Below are 9,766 nucleotides of genomic sequence, written 5' to 3'. Positions count from 1 at the left end.
CGCAGCGTGTGAGGGCGGCGGGGGACGGGGGCAGCGTGCGGCGGCATGCCCGGCCTCAGGGCAGGTCGTGGTCTCGCATGTAGCTTTGCATCAGAGCGGGGGCCGCTAACGGCCGGTGTGAGGGCGGGCGCGGGGTGGGAGTCGGTGTGGGGTTAGGAGTGCTCGGGGGCGCTTGTAGCCTTGAGGGTGTGGATTTGGTGGCACGGGGAGTGGGAGAGGCTCACCCTGAGGGTGCTGACGCCTGTCTCAGCCTTTAATCTGCTGTGAGCACTTCGTGCGGGTCAGGTGCAAAGGAGTCTGCGGGAGTGCCCAAGGGGGTAAGATTGGGAGCTTCGCTCTGGACCACGGCCTGCTGTGCTGGGTTTCTGTTTGGCGTGCGGGTGGCCTAGGGGTGAAAACATGAACGAGCTTTGTTAGTTCATCAGCCTCAGTACAAGGGGCTCACAGAGCTGCAGGAAGGGACCTGCCAGGGTGCAGGGGTGGCCACATTCTCCTCCTGAAGCAAATAGATACCTTTGCTATGTTTCCATTTGTTGGTACTCGTGAACCAAGTGAGAGGTTGTTGAGATTCAGGCTGTTTTGTAGCCTTCTGAGAAGAGACCGTTTGGGGCAGGGGGAGCTGGGCCCTGGAGCAACAAGCTTCTGGTTGCTGTGTGGCCAATGTGGGTGACAGGACCTTGTGGCGCCAACAGTGCTCATGAGCTAAGTGTGAGGTCAGGTGAGAGGTGGGACTTCTCATGGGCTCATAGCCTTGAGAGAAGGGATCTGTTGTCAACCACCCCAGACTGGTTTTTGCCTTTACTGAGCCTTAATTTAGTATGAGGGCTATATATGAGACAGTACTGTGTGGTGGCGCTTGTCAGCTATATGAGAGGTGTGTGGTCAGGTGGACTCATTCTCTCAGGAGAGGGTATCTGGTGGTCTGAGTGGTGGAATGTCTTTGCCACAAAGTGGCTGACATCTTTTCTGGGCTTCAATTTATGGTGAAATTGTTGTGATTGTGCTCACAAGCTATGCTTGGGGTGGCAGGAATTCAGATGGGCAGCTTTGCAAGGACCTGTGTTCAGGAGGACAGGAGAAATGGAAGCTTCCCCTCAGAGCAGTGGACACATGCTGTACTTTGCTGTTGTCAGGGCAGTGTGGAGGGTACTGGCATGTGGCAGAATTCATGAACCAAGTGATAATGGAGTTGAGTAAGGTTTTGGAGAGCTTGTAAACCTTGCAGGTAGGTACTCACAGGGGATGTGTTGGCTCGTGGAGGGAAATGTTCCTTGCAGGTCCAAATACCCGTACCATGTGTTAACTTAGTGTGAGGGCAGTGCAGATGGAAGCAGAGTGCAGTGGTTATTCACAAGCTGCTTGGATGGTTAGTCACGGGTGTAGTTTTTCGGTGAGCTTGTAGCGTTGCAAGAAAGGGCCTCCTGGTGGAGCAGTGGTGGTGTTTGGGAGGCTCGTTCTGGAGGGGAAGATGCTTGTGCTGGATTTCCATTTGGTGTAAAGGCACAGGCAGGTGGCTGTGGTGCTCCTGAGCCAAGTGAAGGACAGTTCATGGCAATCCAGGTGGGCTCGTAGTCTGATGAGAAGAGCAGCAGAAACTACATAACTATAATTAGTTACAGGTCAGTAAGCAGATAACTATATTGCGTATTTCCTCTTAGATTTTTTTTTAATATATTACTATTAATGTGTATGTATGATCTCCACCACAGAAAATATTTCCCTGGATGTCATTACTATTAAATATGTATGTTATAATTCAAAATGGCCCTAGAACCCATGAAGAATTAAAAACTTAAAGAACAGCATTAAAAATAAACTATTCCCAAGTGGGAAGGGAAGTAATTTGCCCTTGGAGTATATAAAGATTTTATGTTTTGTACAGCACTCCATACCTTTATCAATAAAATATTGAAATACCAAAAATCAGAGACCTGTGCCTAGTTAAGAATTAAGGCTGCTGGAAGAAAAAAAAAAAAAAAAAAAAAAAGAAATGCTGTAGCTATATCCTACCACAAATCTTTTTGACTGAAATGGTTACATAAATATTTAACTTTAACTAAAGCTTTAGTAAATAAGCCATAAGAGTAACTTCAGCATAATCAAAAAATCATCTCCATTCTAAACAGTTAAAAGTTTATTTAGTTTATCAAACAGTAAAAAAAAAAAACCCCAAACAAACAAAATTATATATTTCCCACTAACAGAAAAATTCTGAGTCTTTTGTTAAAATCTTCCTATATTTTTGCAGTAAATGGTAATTTTGAAGAAATCGGCATCGGTCTGTCAGATCCATTCCTATTTGGTTAATTTGGTTGCTAATTTAGTCTTAATTGGGTAACAGGCAAGATTTTCAAGGTTTCAGTGAAAAATTTTTCTTGATTGTGTAAAATAATTACTGTAATTCATAGTTTCAAGGAAGAACTTCAGTCTTTGTTGGAATGGAAGTAATGGTTTTATGGACAGTGTGGGCAAAATGGAAGTTCAATGCCATGTTGGCACTAGCTATCTGAATGTTTTTTCACGACTCCCTAAAATTCAGAGTTTATAAATTCAAAGCATTTTATCCTTTATTCTAATAAAGATCTGCTGATTTTATCTGAAGAATGATCTACAAAGAGAATTCAGAGACTCAGCTTCAATTTTTTTAGTGTTGGTTGGGGCACAGCAGGTGTAAAGTACATGCAAAAATGCAAAAAAACCCCCCACAGTTTCATAGTGAAGTTAGTAATTTTTTTAATTATTCAGATAGTGACCTTTCTCCTGTGCCTTGTGCCAACCAAAGTCCTATAAATTTCAGACTTAAAAATGGTGTTCAGTTGATGTGTTAACTTTCATGATATCTTTTGGAGACGGACATTTCACCCCTTGTTTAGTATTCTTGGGGAACCTAAGACTAACATTTTTCATGGCTGTATTCACACAGCTCTGTCTGTAAGAGGGTGCTCACAGATAAATTCGAGGTCAGATTTCTGAGTATTCACGATGTCTGTTGACAGGACCACCCTTGAGGATATGCTGGTTAGACATTGCTTGGCATACCAGGGCTATGTTTATTTTTCCCTGTCACTGTAGACAACTTTTGGGACAACTACTGTTTGTAGTGCCCCAAGTCTACCTCAGTTGTGTTGTTATATCATGGGGTGAAAATGAGCAACCACAGAAGAAAACTCCATAAGGCACATTGGTCATTAAGACTAATGAGAGAGCATGGGTCAAGAAATAAGAGATGAGGCAATTGGTCACCAGTGCAGAAGGAACATCTCCACTTCACACAAACAGAAGAGAAGGCCAGAAGAATGGGTGTATTTTTTGCAGTTACTGCTTGAAGGAAGGTATGGGGTTGTGGTATGGGCCAGCCAGTGAAGCGGCCTCATTCGTACCGAAGTTACTGGTTGCCTCCCAGTTGAAAGACAGTGTGGTGCTGCATGAGTGCTTGGGATCCTTGTGATCAGTAGATCTATCTTGGCTGCAGTGGTGTACGCCAGTGCTGTGTTTCCAACAGCCAGGTTAAGCTAGCATGGCTTATAAGATGAGCCTAGCAGTTGTCCCTGAAGTGCTGTTCTCCCTGATGCTCCAGTCGTGGATGTGCCTCTTTTCTTGCCTAGACTCAGAGATTTGTCTTGTCCTCTTTCACGCTTCTTTGCTCTTGCAAGTAAAAGCTTGTCATCACGATGCCACAATGTGCAGCAAGATCAGTGAATATGCTAAAGAGTGGCAGTGGATAGAAGTACTTGCATAAGGCATCGTGTACAGGGTCGCAGGGTGAGAATAATACAAAAAGTGGGTCTGTACAAAAAGTGAAATGATTTCTGAAAAGGTTTTGTTGGATATGTTTGTAGCTAGGGTTGATAACTGCAAGCTAGTAATTAACTGACTCTTTAAAAATTCTCATTGCACATACTAAAAAAAAAAAAAAATCGGGGATTTTTACAGATCATTGAGAGAATGTGTGAGTGAAGACAGAATGAGTGAGTCTGAAGAGAATGCTGTTACCATGTCCTCAAAAAAAACCTGACGTGCATTGTGACAGTAGCAGTTGTAGTGTGGAAAAATAACTGTTATCCGTGGCCTTCCCTCAATACCCTCTTCACTTTCCTGGGCAAGAGAGTTGCACAGTGCCAAAAAAAAAGGACTGCAAAAAGTCTGTGTTATAAAGAAAAGAATTTTTTTTACAACATTTTAAATGTATATTGTTTATAAAATAAAATCTTTCTTTTTCTAAAATAACAATTATAGTAATTCATATGTACAGTGAGAAATAAGTCCAAACTATGAAAAATGTCTTAGATGCTACTTAGAAGTAAACTACACAAATTCGTTATTAATAAAGTATTCATGTGGTAAAAAGACAGAGAAAGAAGAGGAGTGATGTTGTAGAAATTAAAGTATATGAAACAAGATACGGTCTTCATTTTGACCAGGACGAGGGATTAGTATCATACTTGAACGAGATAGTGTACATACCAACAGGGAGCAGGTGCACCTTCTCGCCTGACTGAGCTGCTCCTGTCACCACTTGATAATCCCACAAGGTTCAAGGGGGATGAAAACGTGTGGGCTGATGGCAATGCCATACTTAAATTCTCTGATTAACTCTACTTTTTCTCTATTTGCTTTTCTCATGTTAGAAGAGAAGGAGGTTTAGCAGTATTTGACAGAATGTATCATGGTCTTGTACTTGAAGGTGCAGTTACTTTTTGTGTTACGTGGCTTAGAGTCCAGTAAAACCTGTAAGCCCTATGGCACAGAACACACTGGACCTGGTACCGTGCAACTATGCGCAATTAACCATTGGCAGTAATAACTAACTTGTGGTTTACTTTTTTGTTTGTTTGTTTTCAAGTCCTTAAACTTGCGTGAAGAAAATTGACTGTAACCTCTTGAGATTTCTTCTGTTTGATTTAATGCTGTAGTTCATTTACCATTACTGCAGGCCAAACTAGGTCTCTGAGCTTGATTTTTTTTATCCTTTATTATGTCAATGCAGGCACCTTTCCTTCCATCGCTGTACTTCAGTGCTTACTAGCCTCATTTAACCAGTAGCACGATTTTGGTTTTCTTCTTAAACATTATTAAGAGTTAATTTTCATTCTATGAATAAGACTTTCCACTGTATCGTGCATAGCCAAGAAAGAAAGAACAAAATTGGAATCTGTCAGTCTACATGATAGTTAATAAATATTTTAGAAGGCATTCCCAAAATTAGCTTGGTTATTATTTATCTCTAGGATAATAGAGAACATCATGAGGTGTCCTTTACGTCTTTGCTCCTTGTATTGTTTCCTTATCCTAAAATGTTACCTTGTTTCAAACTCCTCAATCATGCTGATCTCTTCAGAGTGCTTGGCTTCAGTGTAGTCTGTTGTTCCTTTTCATGGAGAGAAACCTTATTTTCCCTTCAAACTTTTCTCAGTATCAGTAGTTGGTACTGTTGTTTCAGTGGCTCAACATTTCCATGAAAAACTGGGACAAGGCATAGTTTTATGAACCTCATGAAAATTCCAGTTTGACCTTAACTTGGTTTAACTCAGCTCAGTTCTTGTTTTGGGTATGTGTAGGGGAGAGAACAGTTTTCAAAAGAAGTAGTGATGTCACACTGAGGAAAAACAGATGATCCTGTTGGCTTGGGAAAAAGGTTTTCTCAATATTTAGTGGAATTTAGGGAAAGCATATATGAAGAAGGTAAGCATACAGTGGTGTTCCTCCCAGCATACCCATCAACACTGATGGGGTGTTCTTCAGGGAACCCAAGTCAAAAGTTAAATCATTATTTTTGCAGGCTACAGATAGGCTTTCCATGCCATCAATCTATCAAATCACTTTTTATGTCTATTTATCGTGTCCTTCTTAACAGTATTTTTATTATAAATTTATAAATATATATAAGAAATATATATTTTATAATAAATTCCAAAAAATAATTTATGTCAATCAAATTATATAATTGCTATACATAATAATTGATGTAAAGTGGATCATTGTCCTAGGCAAAGCCCAGTCCCTAGAACATGGGTGTTTCTAACATGCAAAATAAAACCTGGCATAGTTTGGGACCAGTAAACTTTGTATGAAAGCATAGAACTGACACAGGGTGGAGAGGAATAGCTAATCTGTGCATTATGATGTGTGTGTCTTTTATCGCTGTGGTAGCATTGAAGTAGGGGAAAAATTGGGGTTTTTTTAAATTTGGAACAGAGAGGTTGTGACAAGCTAAATTAAATAGTTGAGTTAGAAATTTAGAATTAATCTGTGGAAGAATTGAGAGTGGTTGTTCTTTTAATATGTTACTAACAACTGCATAATACTGTTTATGGAGGTTCTTTTCTGTTCTGTTCCTCGCTTTGTTTACTTCCAACAAAACCAGAATTTTAAAAAAGGAGTCTGAGGGCAGAACAGGTGATTCATTTCTCCAGGAGATAGAGAGTCTAGGTCAGCAACATTTTCTTTAATGAGGGCTTGTAAAAATGGAGCCTTCATGGTCAATTTATTTCTAAAGTGGTTTTTTTTTAAAGAAAAAAATAATTAAAAGCTGTTCTGTATGTAAATTACAGTTCTGTATGAGCTGATTAGAATGAAAACAATGTGAACTTCCACAACAGAAATGTGTGAACATTCCCACAACAAAAATGAGTGTGGCCTGTTATATTCCCCTGAAATTTTCTGCCTGATGTTTTCAGTCAGAATAAAAAGAGATTTCCCCAGCATTTTTCTCATGCTACTGGTCAAATAATGAATTGACTGCTTGATTATATTAGAACATCCAAAGTACCATTTTCTGCATATTTGTCCTAAATTAATAGAGATACTTCTGGTCTTCTGTACATGGGAAGACTGCAACCAAGGCATAAACTTGGAAGGAACACGTTTGGACATTTTTCCAGGATGGACTGAGGAAAATAGATGGAGAGCAAGCAAAACAGTAGACTAAATTCTAACACCATAAATTTAATGTCAAAGCTGCCAGTAAGTTTAGCTTTTGACAAAATAAATCTTCAGAGGTATTAAAAAAGGCAAATAATGATAGTAATAGGAAGGGGATAGACAACCAAATTGTCATTATACTTCATGAGCAGTGAGCTGTTTTGATGTCCATGTCAAAAAGAGATACAGAATTTGAGATAGAGGAGGACGAGCATGAACAAAGTAAGGAATAGCTTCTGTGCACAGAAAAAAGTAAGTAATTTGGAATCGCCGCCTTGGAAAAGATGCTACTCAAGGAGAAATATTAGAATTTTAAAAGTTCTGAGCTAGCATGAGGAACAGTGAATAGAGAACAATTAGTCATGCTTATATCAAGAAAATCAGGCACAAAATGGATTAACAAGCAGCAGACTTAGAAAAGGACTGCTTCATACAATTTAAAAAATAGATATCCTTACCTTAGGATGATTTGAATACCAAGAGTATGCATATGTTAAAAATTAATAGAGAAGTTTATGGATGAGAGGTCTGTCAAGCAGTATTAAGCACTCTGATAGAGCAGCAACCTCCAGCTCAGAAGGTCCCTAAGCAGGGGAGTGCCAGAAACGGGCAGGATTTGCAAGGAAAGCTTCTTCAGCTTTCCCTGTTTTCCAAAGAGTTTACTGTTGCCACTGAAACATCAATATAGGAAGCTGCACAGTCTTTCAGTCATTTCAGTTACTATCTTTCAGTTAGTCCACCTCAGTATACCTTATAAGGACGTCAACAAAGGATCTAGGGTTTTGTTCATTTGATAGAGTTAGAGGGTGATCTTCACGATAAAGGTGAATGTCTTCTGGCTCAGAAGACTGATTCAAAGCCATTTACATTATTTAAACCTAGCATATGGACTGCATAAAGAATCCAGAACACGAAGGGCTGTCTAGCAGCACAGGAGAGGTGATTTTATATTATGGTGAATGGTTGAGCCTCATCTCCAAGCAACAAAATGGGCCTTAAACCCATACCCAGGAGCATGGAAGTTCCCTTTTGTTTCAAAATGAGAAAAAAAGGTAGGCTTAATGCTTCCATGTGAAAAGAAGGAACTGATGAATCTAATTTTGTCAGCTCAAGAAATACATTGTTAAACTGGAGTGAGTTCAGGGGAGGGTCACCACGATGGCTGGGTCTGGAGCACTTGCTTTGTGAGGAGAGGTGAAGAAGCTGGGCTTGTTCAGTCTGGGGAAGAGATGGCTTGGGGGTGCTAACAGCAGGCTGACAGGGAGGTTGTCTAGATGGTGGAGTCAGTGTTGCATGGTAGGAGGAAAGACAGCAGACACAAATTGAAATGGGAGGATCTCATTGGATATATGGAAGAGAAAAAAAAAAAGGTGTAAGGATAATTAAGCAGTGAAGCAGGTAGCCCAGATAGGTTTTGTACCCTCCATCCTTGGAGGTTTATAAGACTTGACTGATAAAACGCCAGGAAAGGTCCCAAGAGTCACTTCATACCCAAACGGTCAGTGATTAATGCCACTCACACAGCAACTGTATTTAGATGGAAGGGGCTGATGACTTTGAAGTTTTATCATTTAGGCCTTTTTGATCAGTAGTGGCATAGCACTGGTTACGTCTGTGGTTTTGACTTCACAGAAGAGCAAATTATTTTACTTTCTGCCATTCCTATCCTTTTGTAAATGTATGATCTGTAACTATGTAGATCATGTATCACTTGATTGTCAGTGAATATGGATACAACCAAATACTGATGTCTTTGCCTGCATCCTGAGACAAAAAATTTTTAAACATACAGAGTCAAAAAACACTGAGTATATGGAAACCATGCAGAGCCAGGCCTGTGTATGTACATAGTGAGGGGCAATCTCAGAGTCTTTATGCAGTATTGAAAGTTTTGGGGTGTATAATGCTTATTTTACAAGACCCAAAGGAATGCTAGGGCTTCAAGCTACTACTAAGACTAAATGTTCTCTGTCCCCAGTAATAATAGAAACAGCAGAGGTGGATACATGATATAGTAAACACTTTTTCTTCTATGTTGTTGACAAGGATTTAGTTTAACATGTTCTTCCTGTTTTGTTTATTTTCTGCATGTGAACTGCTTTTCTCTTTGGGTTGCAGCTGAATAATTGAGTAGTGGGGGGAAAACAGGGTAACTATAGAGGAGGAGTGATATCGAAACTCACCATTTTGTAATAGGTGATTCAAATAAATACATTTTAATTAATATTTACAAAACACTGCAATCTTCGATCCAATTTCAGTGGCAGGAGTTGTCTTGGCGATTGGCATTTTGGGGGCATTTTCCTCTCTCACCCACCAGAGGGCTCCCATAGCGTAGATCTCCAAAATCATTTCCATGCCTGATGCAGTCAAGAGGAGGTTTGCCAGAGGTCTCGGTAGAAGCCAAATCTGCAAGTCCTTACTTTGAGAAATTTCTCGTTTCCACAGAAGTTTTAGCATAGCGAGAACTTCGGGAGTTGGTTTGTAATATACGAGTGATTTTTGTAGTTAAGCATATATCAACTTTAAAGTAAATCTATTTTTTCAAAACTAAAATGGGTTGTTCCAAATCTTTGTCTGTCAAGCTCTGTCGTTATCGATGGCACCACTGCTTTCCAAAGCATTCAAGCCTATAATTCAGTTCCATCATAAAAAATTCCATTTCTGTAGATACGCACAACTAGAGCATACCTAAATTTTGCTATTTCTTCACTATTATATATTCAAGAATGAATCCTTTTCTATTATTGTATGACTAACTTATCTAAAACATTCTTTCACAGATTTGCAACCATAGCATTTCTATTCTGAACTCTCATGAACTCTGTAATTCAAAAAGAGATGG

The 9,766-nt window shown here is 39.8% G+C and overlaps 1 protein-coding gene across 1 annotated transcript in view; it reads right to left on the bottom strand.

Annotated features, from left to right (window-relative positions):
* Positions 1-9,381, bottom strand: part of LMBRD1 (LMBR1 domain containing 1) — a 104,338-nt gene extending 94,957 nt beyond the window's left edge. Inside the window, exons 1-3 of the mRNA XM_035895621.1 lie at positions 9,153-9,381; positions 1,419-1,573; positions 272-385 (exon numbers count right to left, since the gene is read on the bottom strand). Coding sequence (XP_035751514.1) covers positions 272-385; positions 1,419-1,573; positions 9,153-9,381 — 498 coding nt within the window. The remainder of the gene's footprint in view (positions 1-271; positions 386-1,418; positions 1,574-9,152) is intronic.
* Between the last annotated feature and the right edge of the window lie 385 nt (positions 9,382-9,766).

The sequence above is a fragment of the Egretta garzetta genome, unplaced genomic scaffold (assembly GCF_000687185.1).
Source record: "Egretta garzetta isolate BGI_Z169 unplaced genomic scaffold, ASM68718v1 scaffold55, whole genome shotgun sequence".
NCBI lineage: Eukaryota > Metazoa > Chordata > Aves > Pelecaniformes > Ardeidae > Egretta > Egretta garzetta.
Note: the sequence above shows the minus strand (reverse complement) of the source record. Positions and strands in the feature narration are given on the sequence as shown.